This window comes from Delphinapterus leucas, chromosome 1 (genome assembly GCF_059928025.1).
Source record: "Delphinapterus leucas isolate spDelLeu-1000000601 "Yukka" chromosome 1, BTC_Dleu_Yukka2, whole genome shotgun sequence".
Taxonomy (NCBI): Eukaryota; Metazoa; Chordata; class Mammalia; order Artiodactyla; family Monodontidae; genus Delphinapterus; species Delphinapterus leucas.
Window position 1 is genome coordinate 146,656,111 of NC_143129.1, and position 22,480 is coordinate 146,678,590.

The window sequence follows — 22,480 nt, forward strand, 5'->3', positions numbered from 1 at the left end:
CCATTTTTTCACTTTTGGACAACTTTCTATGGTAGCATAGAAATTAATTCATTCATTTGAATAACTATTATTTTAATATATTTTTTATTATTTCCCTTTTTAAAAATATTTTATTTATTTATTTTTGGCTGCGTTGGGTCTTCATTGCTGTGCACAGGCTTTCTCTAGTTGTGGCGAGTGGGGGCTACTCTTTGTTGTGGTGTGCGGGCTTCTCATTGCAGTGGCTTCTCTTGTTGTGGAGCATGGGCTCTAGGTGCACAGGCTTCGGTAGTTGTGGCACGCGGGCTCAGCAGTTGTGGCTCGTGGGCTGTAGAGCACAGGCTCAGTAGTTGTGGCGCCACGGGCTTAATTGCTCCGCGGCATGTGGGATCTTCCTGGACCAGGGCTTGAACCTGTGTCCCCTGCATTGGCAGGCGGATTCTTAATCACTGCCCCACCAGGGAAGCCCTGTATTAGTTATTATTATCATTTGGATTTGTACCATAATTTGTTACCAAACCATACTGATGGAAACAAGGATTGCATCGAATTTTCACCATTATGAACAATGTACATACATATTATTGTACACACATATTTGCACAGTTTGGGAGTCTTTTAAAAGGAGAAATGGTGGATCAAAGCATATAAACATTTTGTTTTAAAAGATATTGACAAGTCATCCTCTAAAAAGCTGTGCCAGTTTGTTGTCCCACTGACAGCTTATGCGAATGCCCATTTCTGCACATCCTCACCAGTGACAGGTATTATCATTTAACAAAATCTTCCCAACTTGAATGAGGCTGAACATCTTTTCATATCCTCATTATCCGTCTCCATTTTTCTGTGAATTATCTGTTCTTATCCTTTGCCTGTTTGTAATTGTAGTGTACTTTTGGTCAGTGAATTCTTATTGGGCAATAATGATAGGCTTGATAAAAAAAGTCTGGGAAGACTTGGTACCAAACTGCGAACAGTGTTTACCTCCAGGGAGTGACCATGTAGGAAATGAGGGGGATAGTTTCATTTTTATTTTGTATCATCTTATTTTACAATGAATTTGTATTACTTTTGTAATTGAAAAAAATACATAGGAAAACAATAACAACAACAACAACAAATGTTTGGCCTGGATTCTCATGGCTGGAAATTCATGTTGGGTTCAAGTTTTTATTGATCACAACTTATTTTTTGGTTCATATGCAAAAAACATTTATTGAACGCCTCCTAGTTACCTGGCACTGCCCTAGGCACTTTCATAGGCCTTTCATCCTCAATCTCACAACAGCCCTGTGAGGTAGGAATTGGCCTCATTTTAGAGAGTTCATAACAGGTAGGAGATTATTGCTTGTACCTCTATTTGCCACATGTTTTCATGGGCTAGAGGTTCTTATTGGTTGTTGAGTCATTGGTCAAGAGCTGTCACTGGTCAGGGGTTCTTACAGGTTGCTCTAAGATTCAAATAATCAAACTACTAGAATTTTCCCCAGACAGGAGTGATGGGGTAGGTGGGATAAGAGTGGAGGAAGGAGAGTCAGTGGTCTCTCCCTCGTAGCACCATTTGAGTTTGCTTTGGTCACTCGTGAACAGTGAGGGGAGGGGACAGTGGGAGAGGAGGGAAAGTAGTTATAAGTCTTCTCGCTTCTTCAGGATGAGCTTCCTCACAAGCGCTGTAATCTGGGGCCTTAACTCCTCCACCGACATGGTTGGGTCCCAAGCCCCTATCACCTTTCCATCTGGGGCCACTAGGTACTTCCAGAAGTTCCAGGTGGGCTCCTTTCCAGAAGTCTCTAGAGCAAAGGAAGAAGGAGAGCAAAGTGTGCTTCCCTGTGTCCCGTCTCCTGGAATCCCACTATTGGTGTCCACCCCTCCCTTGAAGTAGTGGTTCTATTAGTTAGAATGAACTGGAGAGCTTTTAAAAATCCTGATGCCCAGTCCATACCCCCAGACCACTTAAGTAAGAATATCTGGGGGTGAGACTCAGGCATCAGTATTTTTCAAAAGCTTTCCAGGAGATTGCAATCTGGTGCCCAGGTTGAGAATTACTGCTTTATGATTCTGTGAAGTGCTGGGTAAGGCAACATCAGACCTTCCTTTATTAATGACCTCAAACTACTACACAGTCTATATCCTATTTTCTGATTAAATCTCAATGGTTTCCAAATGTTAGTCCATGGACTCTCTGCATCTGAATCATGGTGGTGGTGGTGGTGGAGGAGGGGGTTTAATATAAACAGATTCTTGGGCTCTGCTTCAGTAGATCTCAGGCTAATGCATTTTTAAGAGGTCCCCAGGTGCTTCTAAAGCACAGCCAGGTTTGATCTATAACTACGGGAACTGAGAAGGAACTAATAAAAACACACAGGGGAAAAAAAACAAATATTAGGATTGACCTACAAAACAAAATTCAAATTGCCTCAGTAAGGGACCTTTTGTTTGCTACACTGTTGTTTGTTATTTACTCTTCCAGGTGAATGGATTGGCGGGGGGTGGGGGGGGTGGGGGTGTGGTAGTGAGGGATATGAAGGCAACCAGAAGCATGGAATAGGAGGTGGGAGAAGGCAAAAATGGAGTCCCCAAAGGAAGGGAGAGGCCTGAGAAAGGAAACAGTACTTAATGACAAGCTTGGCTAATGACCCCATTTTGTGGTTCTGAGGCTTCTGCAGAAGGAATCTATTTCTCAAATATTAAGATCTGTTTGGTTTTTTTATGGCTGCGCCACACAGCTTGCTTGGGATCTTAGTTCCCCAACCAGCAATTGAACCCAGGCCGGGTAGTGGAAGTGCCGAGTCCTAACTGCTGCACTGCCAGGGAATTCCCAAGATCTGGTATTTTAGCTCAGAAGGTTTCTCTCCTGTGGCCTACACACTTTGTCTCTGACTCAGGACAGGAGATATGGGCTGGCCTTCTCCAGGCATGTGGCATCCCCTGCCTGCAGCTAAGTCCATAAGCTCAACTAATTCACACTGACTAAAATCTGAGGGTCCAGTCTCCTTCTAGGAGCCACTGCAGATGGAAACAGGAGCCCAGAGAAGTCTGCAAGAGTGACTCTGAGGGAGAACTGCAAGGCAGCAGGGACGGAGATATTCTTAAGCAGGAATACTCCTCAGCTCATCCTCAAAGATTAGTGCTAGAACAGACCATCAACCCGCCTGTGCAGGTCTAAGGGGCCCCAGGTCACCCAGCCAGCCAGTAGCTTCTGCTGCCCAGGGAGCCACAGCCTCAGCCGGCTGAGGGAAGGTGAGGGAAAGGCTCAGGACTCACGGATCAGGTACTTGAAGGCAGGGTGGGCACCAGTGCCGGTGACTGTGATCTTGCTAAACATGGGGAAAGAGACACTGTAGGTGCGGCGGGCAAAGTTCTCAATCTCCTTGTTGCTGTTGGGCTCCTGCTGGCCAAACTGGTTGCAGGGAAAGGCAAGCACGTTGAAGTGGTGAGGCCCCAGGTCCCGCTGTAGCTGTTGCAGGGCCCGGTAGTGCTGGTCTGTGAAGCCACACTCGCTAGCCACGTTCACCACCAGGGACACCTGGGTGGCAAAAGCAAAACCCAGACACATACACAAACCAGTGAAGAGGCACACACTTGTACATGGCCTGACATGCCCACGTATGTGACCCCCCTCAACAATTAATGCTCTCTCTCATAAACATGCAGGGTCTTACAGACGTGTGAAACACATACATAAACATTCATGAGAATAAGTACACAATACACATGAATGGGTATGCCTGTGCCCCTCGACACAAAGATACATTAGCACACGTCACACATGCCCACAAACACACAGAGCACCATCACAGAGAGAGGCACACATACTGGTGAACGCACATTAGGAGGTGATACAGGAGAGAGAAAAGGCAGACCTGGGTTCAATTTCTGGCTCAGTCAACTAGCACTCATCATTCTACACTGTAGTTGCCTATACATGTGTTGGTCTTCCTTCTAGAATGTGAACCCACTGAGGGCAGGAGCTATGTTCACTTCATTACTGGGCCTGACACATGGAAAAGTCTCAGAAAGTATGTGCTGAATGAATAAGTAAGTGTGCACATATATATGATCACCTGAACGGGTACATAGACAGGCATGGTTTTCTTGATAAAAGGATCCGAAGAACCTCAGGGCAATCCCTTTTTGCCCCTCTCCCTCCAGCAAACAAATACCACTTTCTTCTATCACTAGACTAACCCTTAAATTTATGATTGCCTTATAATATATTTATTTATTGCCGTTCGGTGATAAATATAAATCTGGCTGATGGAACTTGATTATATTACTGCAGTTACAATTTTGGCACAAATGCTATGTTTTTAGCTTCTAGTTATATATTATTAAAGGGTTTAAATTCTCACCCTGTGTTTAGGTAGCCAAGCCCTATCTCTCTGGCCACTTCTTATTTTATTATTTTATTTTATTTTATTTTTTTAATTTTATTTATTGATTGATTGATTTTTGGCCGCGTTGGGTCTTTGTTGCTGTGCACGGGCTTTCTCTAGTTGCGGCAAGTGGGGGCTACTCTTTGCTGCGGTGCATAGGCTTCTTATTGCTGTGGCTTCTCTTGTTGCGGAGCACGGGCTGTAGGCGTGCAGGCTTCAGTAGTTGCAGCATGCAGGCTCAGCAGTTGTGGCTCACAGACTCTAGAGCGCAGGCTCAGTATTTGTGGCTCACAGGCTTATTTACTCCGCGGCATGTGGGATCTTCCCGGACCAGGGATAGAATCTCTGTCCCCTGCATTGGCAGGCGGATTCTTAACGACTGCGCCACCAGGGAAGTCCTGGCCACTTTTTAGAAGAGGCAGGATTATACCAGCTGGCTCCATAAAGAGGGTCACCTTCGGCAGCCTGGGTCACTGGACATGCTCGGGCACAGACTGCTGAGGCTGGACAGAGTTTCTCGACCTCAGCACTACTGACACTTGGGGCTGGATAATCTTTGTTGTGAGGTAGCTGTCCTGTTCATTGTAGAATGTTTAGTAGCGTCCCTGGCCTCCACCCACTAGACGCCTAGTCTTAACAATCAAAGATGTCTACAGACGTTGCCGAATGTCCCCTGGGGAAAAAGATCACCACCAGCTGAGAACGACTGAGCTAGGCGATGAGAACCACTGTGCTGTATCTCCCTCACCCATTCCTTGGGGCCACAGGCTGTTAGAACAACCTCCCCCATTTTGTCAGCATGTGCCATATTGCGCCTCTGGTGGTGAGAAACTGGGACTCTTAGCTCCCTTCACTAGTTAGAGGTCTTCCTCTTTCTTCTTTACTGGATCCTTGGGCATTGAGAGCATTAAAGGTTGTTTATTTCTAACCTACATCTTGTGTGTCTGCCCATACTTTTGGAAGGAGGGAAATCCTATTTCTATTTCCGTGCCTGAATCCAAAAAGCTTATCTTTAAAGTGACCAAAACACAGACAGATACACCTAAATACACACAGTAAATTTACATATACGTATACAAGCACAGATGCAGACTCAGATGCGTACACAGAAGCAAGCAAACAAATAAACCATTCACATACACACTACACTCAGGCCTATATGTACATAACCTCACGGTGTAGCCAAGGGCATTCCTGAGTGTCACCCATTTATCTACACTCAACACTGGTCTAAATGACTGTCTTCCCTGTTAGCGTGAGGGCACAAACCATACAATTTTGCTCATGGCTATGTCTGCAGGGCTGGACCCAGTGGCAGGCATGTAGTGCCTATAAAGAAGCCAGTGTTTTTTGCTTCCAATTTTTAAAAAACCCATGGTAAAATACACATAATGAGCCAGTAGCTATTTGCAGGTGAATGAATGACCATATCGCCCAAGTGGCAAACCAAGAAGCTTGGGTTAACACACAGTTTCATTTACAGGTTCCCTGGACTGACTGTTCCTGGTTTCCCTCTAAAGTTGGAAATAAGCTGGAAATTAAGACATGGGCTCTGGAACTGGACTGCCTGGGTTCAAATTCTAACTCTACCTCGTAGCAGGTGTGTGACTTCGTTTTTTGTTTTTTTTTTCATTTTCTTTCTGATTGATTTCTAGGCCTCTTGCTCCAATGCTTTTTAGGATTTGCCAGTGACCTAGAGGATGAAAACACTCAGAATTCTGGGACTACTTTCCAGGTAATTTTTCTCCAGGATTTCTGTTCCTCACATCCTGGATGCCTTATTACTTCTGAAAACAAATAGCCTTTGTCTGTTTTTGTCTTAGCATCTATTACTATTAGGAATTACATTGTTCATTTCTCCGTTCCTTGTTTATTGCCTTTCTCCTCTCCACCGCATATAAGCTCTGTTAAAGGGGAAACTTAGCTGTTTTGTTCACCGCTGTATCCCCAGGGCTGGCACAGTACTTAGTATACAGTAGGTGCTCAACAATAAATAATGAATTAATGAGTAGCAGAGCTGGTCAAGTGCTAAACCTGAGGCTCTCTGGTGAGCTGCACCAGAGGGAAGGGAAGGCCTGAATGGCAATGGGCCCTACTCTTACTGGCCCTTTGCCCTGAGTCCTGGATGAGGTTCCTGCTGGGGCCCCACAAACACAAGCACAGAGCACTCTACCAAGTGCTTCCACATTGTCACCTCATTTGAAACTCACAATACCTTGGGGCGGGGGGCAATCAGGACAAGGACTACTATCCCCAGTACTCCCAGGATAACTGAGAATTCCAAGGCTTAGAGAGTACTTTCTTCACTAAGGATGGCCTTGCTCCTGGGAGAAGAATGCTAACAGCCATTTGTGTGTGTGTGTGTGTGTGTGTGTGTGTGTGTGTGTGTGGTCCATCCAAATCTGGATGCTGGGCCTCCCTGTCCATTAGAAACCAACTCCCCACCCTTTCCACACCACAGCCTGAGGTCCACCTTGAGAAGTGAACTTGGAGGGCTCTTCATTACACACAGTGCAACATTTCGGTCTCTGAAGGTAGCGTTCAAGGCCCCTCTTGGTCCCTCCCTACCCTCTTCAGCCTCATCTTTCACCCTCATGCTTTATGCTCCTTCAAGCACAACTGCTTGAAGACCTCCCCACCAGCATCACCATTCTTGCTGTTTAGTTCTGCGTCTTGGCATTTGACAGTTCTCTTTGCCTGGAGTGCTCTTCTTGGTCTTACTAAAACTCACTCTTGTTTCAAAGACTCACCCAGGCACACTGCCTCTCTCAAGTCCTCTCTGAGCTGAGACTCCCTCTTGGTAAGGAGGTAGCAGTTATACTGGATGACACTTAAATCTCAGCCTGAGCTCCCAGCTAAAAAGTTTGTCTAGAGTAGGCCACGGATGGATAAGCGGTTCTCCTCTAGGCTCCGTGCTTTCTAGCGCTGTGCGACCTTCCCTCTCTGGGACTTAATGTACTACTCTCTAAAGGATGATCTGTGTAAGGTCCCCGTGTGTCTGAAATGGTAACTCCCTCTGCACCGAGCTTTCATTTCCACAATGTTCTCACTGGACTGATTATCACCAACTCCCTCTGTTCCGAACGTGGAAACTGGGGATGGGAGAGACAAAGGCCCTAGGATGCTAGGGTTACTTTTTAGACCAGTGTGTGAGAGGCTGGGCCCCGCTGCGCAAAATCGCTGGGAGGGAAATCGGCGCCGGCAGCGAGAGTTTCGGGTTTCACCGCGCGCCGGACCATGCCACGTAGTCGAGGGACAGACCCGGCGCAGGATCTGGGGGCGCCGCGCCCGGCGGGATGTCTGGGTGGGGGTGGGGAGCCAGGGCAGGGTGGCCGGGCGGCCAGAGCCCCTCGGAGCCACACCCGGCAGGGTCCCGGGCCGCCGGGCGCCCCCGTCAGGCCCCGGCTGGATGGCGCCGAGGCCCGGCGGGCGGACACTCACCGAGCCGCGGTACTTCTCCAGAGACACCAACTTGCCCCGGATGTTGACCGCCTTGAAGTCGTAGAAGTCCTGCTCCCGCTGCGCGCAGGCCGCAGCCGCCAGGAGCAGCCATGCTGCCGCCAGTCCCGCCACCATGACTCGCTCCCGAGCAGGCGGCGTGGCAAAGGCAGGGCTGGGGTCACGGGCGCGGGGGGCGGGAGGAGGCGGCCCCGGCTCCAAGCGGCCAGCCGGGCAGGACGCGCCCCCTTCTCCGCGGGCGGTGGACAGCCGGGCTCTGGACCTCAGTCTCCCCATCTGTACTGCGGGACCGTTGGACTCTGCGCCCCTTTCCGGACCCTAGAGCCGTGGTTTCAGGATTCTGCCCACTGAGACCGGAATTCGTTTCAATGAGGCTCCCTCTTGCTCCAGGATGCAGCGACTAGGTAGCGAAAGGGAGGTGGACAACTGCATCTGGGAGCTTAGCTAGTTTTTAATTAGTGCAGTGCCCTTAGGCTGGTCGCTGCACCTCTCTGGGCCCCAGTTTCTCCATCTGTTGCCTTCCTGATGCACCTAGACGGTACAGAATGAGAGTAATAGAAAAATGGATGTGAAACTTTTTTGTCAGCTGAATGGTGCCTACGAACTTTAGGTGAATGAATGGACGTCCCCTGAAAGGGATGAGACAGAGGAGAAGAGAAGAGAGAGGGCCTATTTCAGGTTGGGTTCCTGGGAAGCAGATTATGAGATGGAGATTTCAGTAAAGGGTGTTTATGAGGGAGTGCCCTTGGGATCCACACCTGTGGAAGGGAGGGGGAGGGAACAGGAGTGGGCAGAAGAAGTCCAGAGGTCCACGCAGGCCCAAGGACAGTCATGGCTGACCCCACAGGGGCTCTGGAACTAGAATGGCCCATCAGAGTTGTCCCCAGGTGAGCTAAGATGACCAGACCGGGCTTCTAATATCCCTGCCTTCATCTTTCATGGGATGTGGGGCCATCTGGGAAGGGCTATGACAGGAGCTAAGGGGGCCCTGTCCCTGGGGGGCTGACAGTTAAAGGCTCTTCACTGACAGCATTCCCAATAGCTGGTGTTACAAGTCTTCACTGATGGGGGATCTGGGCAGCACTTCACAGTGTTTCCCAAACTTGGAAAACCCTTATGGAGCCCCACTAAGTGCCAAGCACGGTGCTGGGTGCTGACGCTGTACTAGTTCTCCAGGAGATCACAGGCTGGCTTGAGAAAACTGGAGCTTTCATGTAATGCGGTACAGGCTAAGCACTTACACAGTCATTCAACAAACACTTCTTTTTTTTTTTTTCTGTATGCGGGCCTCTCACTATTGTGGCCTCTCCCGTTGCGGAGCACAGGCTCTGGACGCGCAGGCTCAGCGGTCATGGCTCACGGGCCTAGCCGCTCCACGGCATGTGGGATCTTCCCAAACCGGGGCACGAACCCATGTCCCCTGCATCGGCAGGTGGACTCTCAACCACTGCGCCACCAGGGAAGCCCAACAAACACTTCTTGAGCACCCATTCTACACCAGCTTCTGTTCTAGGTGCCCCTCATACAGTGATGAACAAGACAGCATGGGGGAGACAGTTATCAAATCATTCATAAATAGCTCTAAAATTACTATTGTGGTAAGTGCCACCTAAACTAGCCTGGGGAGGGGGCACAAAGAGGGCTTTCCAGAGGAAAGAAGTTTTTTTTTTTGTTTTTTTTTTGTTTTTTAACATCTTTATTGGGGTATAATTGCTTTACAATGGTGTGTTAGTTTCTGCTTTATAACAAAGTGAATCAGTTATACATATACATATGTTCCCATATGTCTTCCCTCTTGCGTCTCCCTCCCTCCCACCCTCCCTATCCCACCCCTCCAGGCTGTCACAAAGCACCGAGCCAATATCCCTGTGCCATGTGGCTGCTTCCCACTAGCTATCTACCTTACGTTTGGTAGTGTATATATGTCCATGCCACTCTCTCGCTTTGTCACAGCTCACCCTTCCCCCTCCCCATATCCTCAAGTCCGTTCTCCAGTAGGTCTGCGTTTTTATTCCTGTCTTACCCCTAGGTTCTTCATGACATTTTTTTTTCTTAAATTCCATATATATGTGTTAGCATACGGTATTTGTCTTTTTCTTCCTGACTTACTTCACTCTGTATGACAGACTCTAGGTCTATCCACCTCATTACAAATAGCTCAATTTCGTTTCTTTTTATGGCTGAGTAATATTCCATTGTATATATGTGCCACACCTTCTTTATCCATTCATCCGATGATGGGCACTTAGGTTGTTTCCATCTCCGGGCTATTGTAAATAGAGCTGCAATGAACATTTTGGTACATGACTCTTTTTGAATTTTGGTTTTATCAGGGTATATGGCCAGTAGTGGGATTGCTGGGTCATATGGTAGTTCTTTTTGTAGGTTTTTAAGGAACCTCCATACTGTTCTCCATAGTGGCTGAACCAATTCACATTCCCACCAGCAGTGCAAGAGTGTTCCCTTTTCTCCACACCCTCTCCAGCATTTACTGTTTCTAGATTTTTTGATGATGGCCATTCTGACTGGTGTGAGATGATATCTCATTGTAGTTTTGATTTGCATTTCTCTAATGATTAATGATGTTGAGCATTCTTTCATGTGTTTGTTGGCAGTCTGTATATCTTCTTTGGAGAAATGTCTATTTAGGTCTTCTGCCCATTTTTGGATTGGGTTGTTTGTTTTTGTGATATTGAGCTGCATGAGCTGCTTGTAAATTTTGGAGATTAATCCTTTGTCAGTTGCTTCATTTGCAAATATTTTCTCCCATTCTGAGGGTTGTCTTTTGGTCTTGTTTATGGTTTCCTTTGCTGTGCAAAAGCTTTGAAGGTTCATTAGGTCCCATTTGTTTATTTTTGTTTTTATTTCCATTACTCTAGGAGGTGGGTCAGAAAGGATCTTGCTGTGATTTATGTCATAGAGTGTTCTGCCTATGTTTTCCTCTAAGAGTTTGATAGTTTCTGGCCTTACATTTAGGTCTTTAATCCATTTTGAGCTTATTTTTGTGTATGGTGTTAGGAATTGATCTAATCTCATACTTTTACATGTACCTGGCCAGTTTTCCCAGCACCACTTATTGAAGAGGCTGTCCTTTCTGCACTGTACATTCCTGCCACCTTTATCAAAGATAAGGTGTCCATATGTGCGTGGGTTTATCTCTGGGCTTTCTATCCTGTTCCATTGATCTATCTTTCTGTTTTTGTGCCAGTACCATACTGTCTTGATTACTGTAGCTTTGTAGTATAGTCTGAAGTCAGGGCTCTGAAGAATGAGTCGAAATTAGCCAGGGTAAACCAAGTGCAAATGTCCTGAGAGAAAAACATGGTGCATTGAGAAACAAAGGCTAGTTTGGCTGGAGCAGAGAGAGCAAAGGGTGAAAAGAGAAAGGTAGAGAGGCAGCGCAGGGGTGAGGTCACACAGACCTGGCAGGCCACAGTGAAGATTATGGTCTTTAAGCCAAGAAATGAAACTTCTTTCCTTTTTTAAGCAGGGGAGAGGCAGTGAGTCCTATGTTGTAGAAAGATTCCTCTGGATAGTAAAGGGGCAAGAGCAGATGTGCTCCACATGCTGGGACAGAGGAAGCTCTGGGGTTTTGTGGCCATTGCTAAACTAGCCGTCAGGAAAAGCCTCCTGGGGGTAGTCACACCAGAATCATGTCTTAAAAGAGAAATGGGAATTCTCCAGTTTGGGAAGGGGGAGGGGAAAGATGTCAGCTGAGGGAACAGTGTCTGTGAAGACACAAAGCCCAAGAGAAGTGCTTGGCTGTTGGCTGAGAAGGGGTTTGGGGTAGATGAGGCTGGAGGGATCATCAGGGGCCAGATGGAGAAGGGTCTTGAGAGCCAAGCCAAGGAGCTTGGACTTCACTCTCTAGACCAGCGGTCCTCAACCTTTTTGGCACCAGGGACTGGTTTCGTGGAAGACAGTTTTTCCACAGACTGGGGGTGGAGCAGGGGATGGTTTCGGGATGATTCAAGCGCATTACATTTATTGTGCGCTTTATTTCTATTATTATTACATTGTAATATATAATGAAATAATTACACAACTCACCATAATGCAGAATCAGTGGGAACCCTGAGCTTGTTTACACTTGCCACTCAGTGATAGGGTTTTGATATGAGTCTGCAAGCAATTGATTTATTATAGTCTCTGTGCAGTCAAACCCCTCTGCTAATGTTAATCTGTATTTGCAGCCGCTCCCCAGTGCTAGCATCACTGCCTCAGCTCCACCTCAGATCATCAGGCATTAGATTCTCATAAGGAGCATTCAACCTAGATCCCTCGCATGCGCAGTTCACAATAGGGTTCGAGCTCCTATGAGAATCTAATGCCTCCGCTGATCTGATAGGAGTCGGAGCAGGGGCGGTAATGCGAGGGATGGAGAGTGGCTGTAAATACAGATGAAGCTTCACTCACTCGCCGGCCTCTCACTCACCTCCTGCTGTGCGGCCTGGTTCCTGACAGGCCACAGACTGGTACCGGTCTGTGGCCCGGGCCTTGGGAACCCCTGCTCTAGACTGTGGCAAGCAAAGATTTTGAAGCCGGGCACAAGATTATACAGTTAATAGGACTCAAACCCGGGACTTCAGATTCAGAACATGAGATGTTTCTGTACTACCAAGCAACCTCTCTCTTCAGAAGCAGATAACATCATTCGGAGAGGTGGAGAATAGGAAAAAGGGTACCCTAGGCAAAGGCCAAGGCAGAAATAAAGTACTTCTGCCCTTCATACTCCTTCCTCACACCTTTCCTGTGGGAGTCTTGAGCCTCTGATGGGTCCTGTGGAATTAAATGGTCCGCTCTTCCCTGCTTTGCCCTTGTGAATCTTTTGGTTTCTTTTCCTTGGGTGTCCCAATAACCAGGAGTTCTCAAATTCTGCTCCACGCAACTTGGAGTTCTGCAAGCTTGACCAGGCTATTTCCTGTTAAAGTTCAGATAGGTAGGCATTTCTAGTAAGCAGAAGGGGAAAAAAAATTATAATAAAATGTCTCTCACTTGTAAATTTCTCTCTGAGCTTTTCCCTCCTCCCCAATCATGCTTCAGAACCTAGCTCAGATATCATCCCCCTCTGCTACTACAAGTAATCATTCTCTCCTCTCTGTTGCCTTCGTACTTAGGACATTTTCCTGTTAGAGGGATGATGATAATATTGTATAGTTGTCTGTTTCCATGGCCTACCTTCCCCATCAGACTGTGAGCTCCTTGGGGGCAGGCAGGATTGTACCTGAATCATCTTTGTGCTCCCAGGCACGTGCTAGCTACTCAGTAAATACTCATTTTTCTTAAACCCTCTGGTGACTTTTACTACTTGGCTATGTTGGAATCTAATATGAAATGTTGATTTTAGCCAACAGTGTATATTTTGCCATTTAATTTTCAGTCCACTATGAATTTTTGGTGTTCCCGAAAGAGCACAGCTATTTCTAGGTGGTCCATCTATACAAACAGGAGACCTACAGGCACAGACAAATGCACACACAGTCTCAGCTGAGCACCTGGAGGAGTAGAGGACTCAGTTGTGGATCCCCCCATACTCCTCTTTCCCATAATAAGCTCAAAGAAGCTTTTTATGGGTATTTAGAATACCTATTAATGTTTTGTTTGTTCAACAAATTGTTGAGCACCTACTATGTACAAGACACTGATTTAAGGGCCAGGAATATAGTAGTCAATAAAACAGACAAAAAATTCTTGAACTTACATTCTAGTGGGGACAGGAAAGGATAATAACTAAAATTTATAATATGGAACATATAGTACATTAGATGGTGATAAGCAAGAGAGAGGGAGAGAGAATGTGGCGGTAGGGTGGGAAGGGATTGCAACTTTAATTCAAGCGATCAGGGATCCTCACTGGGAAAGTGGCATTTGAGCAAAGATCAAAGGAAGAGAGAAAACAATGGGGAAAACTGGAAGAAAAGTAACATTACACATAGAGGAAACAAGTAAAAGGCCCTGAGGCAGGAAGTGATGTGTTTGGAGAACAGCAAGAAGGCTAGTGTAGCTGCAGTGGAGTGAGGGGGGGGAACTGTAGCAGGAGATGAGGTTAGAGAGGTAATGGGATGGGAGTGGGGGCAGAGACTTATAAGGCATTTTAAAGATATAGGCTTGGAATCTGATTGAGGTGGAAAGCCATTGAAGAGTTTTAAGCAGGGGAATGACATTTCTATTTTAACAGAATCACTCTGACTGCAGTATTGAAATAAGGAGACCAGTCAGAAGGCGATTGCAATCATCCACGTGGGGGAGCATGGAGGCTTAGATCAAAGTGATGGCAGTGGAAGTGGTGGGATGTAGTCAGATTCTGAATGTATTGTGAAAGTAGAGGCAAAAGGATTTTCTGATAGGTTGGATGTAGGGTATGAGAGAAACAGAAGACTCATGGATGATTTCAAAGTTTTTGGTCAGAGCGACTGGAAGGATGAAGCTGCCATTAATTGAGATGAAGACACCATCTTCATTCAGCAGGGACAACTGGTTTGCAATGGGACACCAAGGGTTCAGTTTTGGACATGTTAAGTTTGAGTTGCCCATTAGCAGTGCTTTGCTGGTAAATGTTTAACGACTGGCTCCCTAGGGGAAAAAAGGTGTATGTGTGTGTGCACGCGTGCATGCATGCGTGCGTGTACCCATAGAAGTTTATTATAAAGTTTACTCATATAAATGATGCATAGCAAATAATTCACAAATGATAATAAAATATACAATACTCCTTATTGTGAATTCCACATGGCCAATTTATTCTCACAGAATGCTTGAATCGATTTTTGCCAAACTTGTATCGGCAGCCAACTAACGGCTGCCGCTGCTGAACAAGGATAGTTCTAGGATGAATGTTTGTTGATATTTTCATTTGCATTAATCGTAAGATGAAAGTGAAACAATAAAGACATGTTGGAGCTTCACTAGTCAATGACACAAGTGTCTTCTTTGCTGAATTGGATAGTAGTTTTCCAATACTAGAAGAATATTTCCTCAAGTTTTTAATGTTATTTACAGTGTAATAGGCAGTCAACAAAACAATAAATCAAGCTCTCACTGGTAGCATTTGCCAATTTCGGTGGTATAATACTCTCACCATGGTTGATTTTGAGCTGCCAACATGATGTCACTGAACACGGAGTTAGGAAGGGATGCGAGAGTAGCACACCGTAGTATAGTATTTCCATAATACAGACAGAATAGATGTAAATGACCCCAAGAGTATAAAAATAATAAAATATAGTAAAATAATTAGAAAGTGATGTTTTTAATATTACTTTTGCTTTTAATATAATTTATTTTATCTTTAAAGTTTACATAATTTAATTTTCAGTAGTGGCTGTGTTTAATACTCTGGTTCCTCTTCAGATCGTATTGCCCTTTTCAGTAATAGCTGTGTTTAACAAGAGGCTGAAAAAATTCCTGAAAATGTAACAATTGGCTGTAGGAGTCAGCTCCAGACACCACTCTTATCTCTAGTTAGGTTGGATATATGAGTCTGGATTTGGAGGAGAGATCTAGGTCAAAGACAGAAATTTGGGAGTGGGCAGCACTGAGTATTTAAAACCATGACACTGGATGATGGTGGAGAGTTAGTGTAGAGACAGTCCTTGGGACTCCAGCGTTCAGCTTCAGGGAGATGAAGACATCAGGAAAATGAGAGGGAACCAGCAGAGGAGACTGAACAAGAGTAGCCAGAGGAAGAACAAGAACCAAAAGAGTGCAATGTCATGGAGGCCAAGTGACAAATTTGTCCCAAGGAGGAGAGAGCGATAAATTGGTTAAATGCTGCTGATAAATCTAGTAAGAATGGGACTGAGAACAGAGCATTGGATTTAGCAATTTGTCCTCCACCAATAAAGGGAATTAAACAAACAAAAATACAGTATTTTCATGCCTCTTTGCCACGTTACTCACGCTGCTCCCTCTGCCTGGGTTTTTGGTTTTTTTTTTTTCCTTCCTTATCCTTATAGCAAGCTCCCTTACTGCTTCCAGGCTTTATCAGTCAGAGTGTCAGAAGGAAACAGATGACACACTGAGATTGGGATAATTAGACAAAGGTTTATTCACAAGGGGACTAATTTCAAACTTGTGGGTGGGGTGTAGAGGAAGACAAGGGATAGTTCAGGAACCTATCTGGGCTGTTAACACCCCTTGACCTGAATGGGTGGGGAAGTGGGGAGAAATTACAGAATCTGGAAAGAGTCCTGTTCATCAAGCCATCTTGAAAGGGGCAATTAGCTTCAGAGGAGGTTCACAGCCAGCCCAAGGCAAACTTACAGGGAGGTAGCCAGGGAATTACTACCTGGCCCTCCCTCCCCTCCCTCTCACCAACCTCCTGCAAGGGTGTGGGCCCATACCTAAGTGGAAGCCAGGGATCAAAGGAGCCCATTGAGTTACTCTGTACAGCTTCAGTGTACTGGGCAGACAGTGAGTGGACAGTGGATCTAAAGGACCAAACAGAAGGTATTCAGCACACAAACTCAGCTCAAAAAACAACTTCTCTTTGAGGCTTTTCTCAATACCTTTAGATAGTTAGATGCCCCTATATTATGCTCCCCTTTAACGTAGCACTTATGCTGTATTGCAGTGATCCTCAGTCCCAAGTGCACCTTAGAGTCACCTGGGGAGCTTTTAAAAAATACTAATATCCAGGCTCCATCCCAGACCAATTGAATCAGAAAGTCGGGGAATAGAGCCTCAACATTAACTAGTGCTTTTAAAAAAAAAAAAATCCTCCGGGTGATTCTAAGATGCAGCCAGAATTGAGAACCACTGCTGTGCTTTCATTGCCTACCTGCCTGTGTTTCCTTAAGGAGTCTGTGAGTGCTTTGAGGGCAGGACTGTGTCTGATTCAAACCTGTGTCTTTAACATGCAGCACAGAACCTGATACAGGGCATTAAAGAGTATGATGACTTCATATTTTGTGTAATTTTATTAGGATTGTGGTATATAGGCGCCTAGGGCCTTGTTTTTCAAACTGTGTGTTGCAATCCATTAGTACGTCATAGAATCAATTTAGTGGCTTGGAGCAGCATTGAAAAAAAAAAAAAGAACTGAATAGAAAATACTGAGTGAGTCCTGTATAGTAAGGATCAGTATAATATTGTGAAACAGCTATGTGTGATCTAAACTATAATGTAAGCAATGTTTCTACTATGGGTTGCATTCAAAATGCTTGAAATCCACTGACCGAGGACAAGTAATATAACTCCCTTTGCTTCTGTTTTGTTATCTTTAAAATGGGGCTAATAATAGTACCTCCTACCTCATGGGATTGTAATGAAGATGAAATAAGCTAACATATATAAAGTGCTTGGTGTCTAGCACAGAGTAAATAATCAACAGCAGCTGTTTTATTGTTCAACAACAAAAACATTTTAAAAAAGCAGAATATAAAATTTTGTTTATCCTGTGATTACTGCTGTATAATATTAGGCATACAGATAGATAAGGGCTTTTTGTCTTACTATTTCAGATCAGTTATTATTGGTAAATGCTATGGCAATAAATAACCTTTTACAAATAGGAAGCTGTGTACTCAAGCTCTTTCCTTTTCTTGAGGCCAGGAACATTGTGGGGCCTGACTGGGGTGGTGGAGGTACTGCCTTAGATTCTATCTGAGGCTCTGTCCTATTAATATCTCCACCACAAATGACCAGTGCCCACAGGCTATCTCTGCACCTGCTCTTGGAAAATTAACACAGCTCTGTTTAGAGGCCCTGGGCGGAGGGACTCAGCAGGTCTTACTTATTTTAAGTACCCAAAGCACTTAGCAGCATGCCTGGCACTCAATAAATTTGGGCTAAATTGAATTGGACTATTGATAACAGTTGTGTGACCTTGATCAAGTCACTCCCACTCTTTGGCCCGGAGCTTCCTGTGTGTAAAGTAAAGGAGATTGCATGGAAGGTTAGAGGTAGAAGGCACCTCTGATTTTATAAGTGGGGAAGCTAAGACTCAACTAAGAAAAGGGACTTGCCCAAGTTCACACCACAAGTTAGTAGAGAGGCAGGGGCTATAGCTGAAGTCTCTCCACTCCACAGTAAGGCACTTTCTACGACACTGTATTGTCAATCCAATTCTTTAATCCTAGGAAACAGAGACAACAAACTAAAGGTACACATATTAGCAGGGATAGATCTTAAAAAATATGTACCCAAGTGTACAAAGTAAGTTACAGAATGAGAACCATAATCCGTCACCATTTACATAAATGTAAACTGTGTGTACACAATATGAAAACACACATTTACAAGAACAATATAAAGTTACACAATAAATACATTAAAGAGTTATCTGTAGGGGTTGGGAGAGGAAAGAGGGTAGAAGGGAATAAATAAGTAGATAAGACGAAAGACCACAGAAGACAACTGAATAATATGTTTAACTCTCTGCACTTGAAGTCAAAAAATAAAATAAAACAAAATAACCTCTGCTTTCTCATGGGTTTTATTTCTAGCAGTATGTGTAAAATACAAAGCACATAGGCTCCGTCATTGATTTCTAAAAATCTCCCTCCTCTCCCTGGCCTCTACCCTCCTTTAGGCCTCAGCTTCTCTCACTGGGACTCCCGGAGCAGCTTTCCCCTTGATCTCCCGACCTCCACCCTTGCTCCATCCAATCCAATGCAGTTTTCCATAAAGGAACCAGAATAATCTTTGTCACACAAAAATCTGATCCTGGTTCTCCATTGTTTAAATACCTTCAGTGGCTTTGTGACAAAATGACCTAGGCAGCGTGGAGCAGTGATCGAGCACGCTGGAGTTGTCGAAGTGGGTGTGTAGCCCAGTTCTGCCATGTTCTGTGGGATTTTAAGCAAGTTTATCAACCCTACTGTGCCTCAATTTCCTCATCTATAGAATAGGAATAATAGGCACCTACTCATTTTGTGGTTGGAAGATTAAATAAATGTAAATATGTAAAGTATTTCAAACAATGCCTGTTATACCACAAACATTTAGATATCATGATTGTCATTCCCAGGCTCTTGACAGTTTGGGTCTCATGTAGCCCTTCAGTCTCATGTCCTGCCTCTTCCTTCTTGTTTCTGATGCCTGTAAGGCCTTGCCTCCTCTCCCTTGCCTAGTGGACTCCCACTTGATTAGAATTCCCTTTCTCCGGGAAGTCATGCTTCAGTCCCCTTGCCTCAGATGGGGTGCAGTTGATGGGGAGTCCTTTCTCTGTGCTCCTCAGACCCCTGTGTATTTACCCCTGTCGTGTTGTAAATTTCTCTTCAAGTGTCTGTTTGCCAAACACATAGAGCCTGGCACGTGGTAGGTATTCAGTAAACATTCCTTTTTATAAACTTTTTATTGATGAATAACATATGTACAGCAAAATTAATATATCTTAAGCATACAGCCTTAATAAAATTTTGAAAGCTGCACACACCATATAACCTGCATCCAGATCTATAAACAGAACATTTCCAGGCCTCTGGAAGCCCTCCTCATGCCGCCTTCTAGTCACTACCTCCCAAGTCCCCAGTCCTGACCTTTGCAGCTTAGATTACTTCTGCCTGTTTTTGTACTTTATCTAAGTGTAATCATATAGAATGTACTCTTTTCTATCTAGGTTCTTTCACTCATCATATGTTTCACTCAGTCTTCAATATTTCATATTTTTGTGTATAGTTGTAGATTGTTCATTGTCCTACTGTGTGTATACTATTAAGTTGTATGAATACGCTATAACTTTATCCATTCTACTGTTGATGGGCACTCAATAACTATTTCTTGAATAAATGAAGAAATCTGTCCATTCTGCTACATTTTGAATTTCTTGAGGAAAGAGACTGGATTTTATTAATCTTTAAGTCCCCAGGACCTAGCACAGGGCCTGGCACTTGGTGGGAGCCCAATGAGTATTTGAGGAATGAACTGAGGCATAATTCCCCTGAGACTTTGTAATTAAACTGGTCACTTCCCCATCCTCGGTGGGGCCCCAGCTTCAGAGCCCTGGGTGATGCAGGTGAGTTGCTAGGCAACAGCATGAGGTTGGCTCCGGGGTCACAGTGGAGAGTATGCTGCGGAGGAGGCTGAGGCCGAGGTAATTGGAAACATTTCTATTCAGCAGCCTCTGAACTGCCTCTGGTTTCTCCCCTCCAGCCCATCCCCCCACACAGCTGCAGGAGGGATCTTTCTAAAACAGGCATAGGACACAGCATGCTCTATTCCAAAACCTTTGGGCTCTCAGTTGAGGGAACTAAGGTTCTGAGATTTGAAATAACTTGCCCAATGTCCACGGAACAAGTCAAGTGCAGAGCTAAACCCAGGTTTGATTTTAAAGCCCAAGCCCTGGACTTTCCTGGTGGCGCAGTGGTTAAGAATCTGCCTACAAGTGCAGGGGACATGGGTTTGAGCCCTGGCCCAGGAAGATCCCACATGCCGCGGAGCAACTAAGCCCGTGCGCCACAGCTACTGAGCCTGTACTCTAAAGCCTGCAAACCACAACTACTGAGCCCGTGTGCCACAACTACTGAAGCCCACGCGCCTAGAGCCCCTGCTCTGCAACAAGAGTAGCCACCACAATGAGAAGCCCGCTCGCCACAACTAGAGAAAGCCCGCGCGCAGCAACGAAGACCCAATGCAGCCAAAAATAAATAAATAAATTAAAAAAAAAAAAAGAGCTTTAAAGCCCAAACCCTTTCCAGTATTTTGATTTTGAACAAGTTGGATCTGGGGTGCCCACAGTTCATTAGGTGGAGTGATTCAGGAGTTCGTGGGTCACATTGATGCCCACCCCATCAAAGCCTTCAATGGGGTAGGTACTTCAGCAACAAGTAAGAACGAGAAGGCTGGGAGACCAGTTCTGTGTGGGAGAAGCATGACCTTGATGGTTCCCTCCAACTTGGTATCTGGGGTTCCAATTGTTGGGCTTTGATCCAGAGAACAGCAGCATCAGGGCACCAGAGCCTCTCTGCCTAACCTCACTGACCCCAGAAAGGCATAACATAGTGGTAAGCACTTGACCCAGACTGGAAGGACTGAGTAGGGCTGCCAGGAAAGGATTCTAGGAAAAAGGGATTAATTTTGAACAATGAGTAAGAGATCAGGTAGATACAAGGGGAATGTGATGAAGGCAGTTCAAATGGCTAGATGTGGGCTTCCCTGGTGGCGCAGTGGTTGAGAGTCCACCTGCCTATGCAGGGGACGTGGGTTCGTGCCTTGGTCTGGGAAGATCCCACATGCCACGGAGCGGCTAGGCCAGTGAGTCATGGCCGCTGAGCCTGCGCGTCCGGAGCCTGTGCTCCGCAACGGGAGAGACCACAACAGTGAGAGGCCCGCGTAACGCAAAAAAAAAAAAAAAAAAAAGGTCTAGACGTATGAGTTTAGGAGAGATTTAATAATCTGGTTGAAGCTACTTTCATAGGTGAAGTTAAAGTTCTTTCAAGCATTCATTCATTCATCCATTCCACAAATATTTCTTGGTTGAGCCATGTACCCTATGCTTTAGTCATACTGAACTCACTGCTCCTAACACAATAAACAAAAGCTCTATGTCTCTCCAACGTTTGTGTATGTACACAGTTCTATGGGAAACCATGGCAGTAAGTCAGTCTAGATGTGGGATGGAGAAAGGGCATGTGAAGGAAGGCTTCCAGGAGGAAGTGTCATCCAAACTGTTACCAGAAAGATGTGTATTGTTAACCAGGTCAGGAAGGGGAAACAGGGAACTGGTTTAGGTAGAGGAACAACACGTGTAAAGGTTCAAAGGCAAAAGCATGGACAATTGGAAGAAGCTTCTCACGGCAAATTCTTGCACATTCTTCAAGTTTCCACTCAAACATGTCCCTTCTCCTTGTGGAGCTGTTCCCAGTTATTCCAAGGAGATTCGCATCCTCTCCTGTTCCCTGAAGACTTACAATGTCTTTTCTTAGCAGATTCATTACATTATATTGTCATTTATCTGGATTGTAATATTTTGTGCTTGTCTTTTCTCCTAAAGACCATACATTCCCTGAAGGCAGGGAACTATGTCTGATTCTGCTTTGTGACAGCAACTAGTAAACAGTGGTACTATCCCTTTATATCCCCAAATGAAAGGGGATTTTTTCCCACTCATCACTGGGAGAAGACTGGAGTGCTGTCCCTCCTACTCAGGGACCCCAGATTCCAATTTACAACCTACTGACTCAGTGTTACATGCTCAGTTTCCCTTAGACCTTCCCATTTTCCCCATCCTTTTGCTCACTGCCTTGTACCATCTGTACCTGTCCATTTCCTCCTCAGACTGGAAGTCCTTGGAAAGCAAGGATCAGGGTGGATTAATAATACCTTGGCTCCTCAGTGCCTGGTGCGATGCCTGGCACACAGGGAGTGCTTCTCATTAATCACATGTGAAGGAGAAATATAAAGAACAATGAGTTGAATAATACATTCAGGGTGATTACAGACTCTAATTTAACTCAAAGACATCCCATTAAAAAAATTCTTCTTTCCTGGTAGCAATTTTCTATTTGGGACCAGTGACTTGGTTTATTGAGAGACCTTAAAGTGCTGTCGATGTGAGCCAAAGAAGGTTCAGAAAGCCTTTTCTTGGCAGGGACTCAGTCCTTTCTATTATGTCAGTTTCTTTAAACAAAAAAGGATTTAAAAAACCTTTTTTAATGGATTCTCTTCTAAACACTCAAAGAAAGAAGGTCCGTCCTGTGGCTGGACTGTGATTGACTCTAAAGAAT

The 22,480-nt window shown here is 45.1% G+C and overlaps 1 protein-coding gene across 1 annotated transcript; it reads right to left on the minus strand.

Annotated features, from left to right (window-relative positions):
- Nucleotides 1-247: 247 nt before the first annotated feature.
- On the minus strand, nt 248-8,144 carry GPX7 (glutathione peroxidase 7). Its single transcript, XM_022575700.3, has 3 exons — nt 7,797-8,144; nt 3,244-3,505; nt 248-1,769 (listed from the first exon to the last, which is right to left on the minus strand). Exons 1-3 carry the CDS (start codon nt 8,088-8,090, stop codon nt 1,606-1,608), a joined length of 720 nt encoding a protein of 239 aa, XP_022431408.1. The 5' UTR covers nt 8,091-8,144; the 3' UTR covers nt 248-1,605.
- Between the last annotated feature and the right edge of the window lie 14,336 nt (nt 8,145-22,480).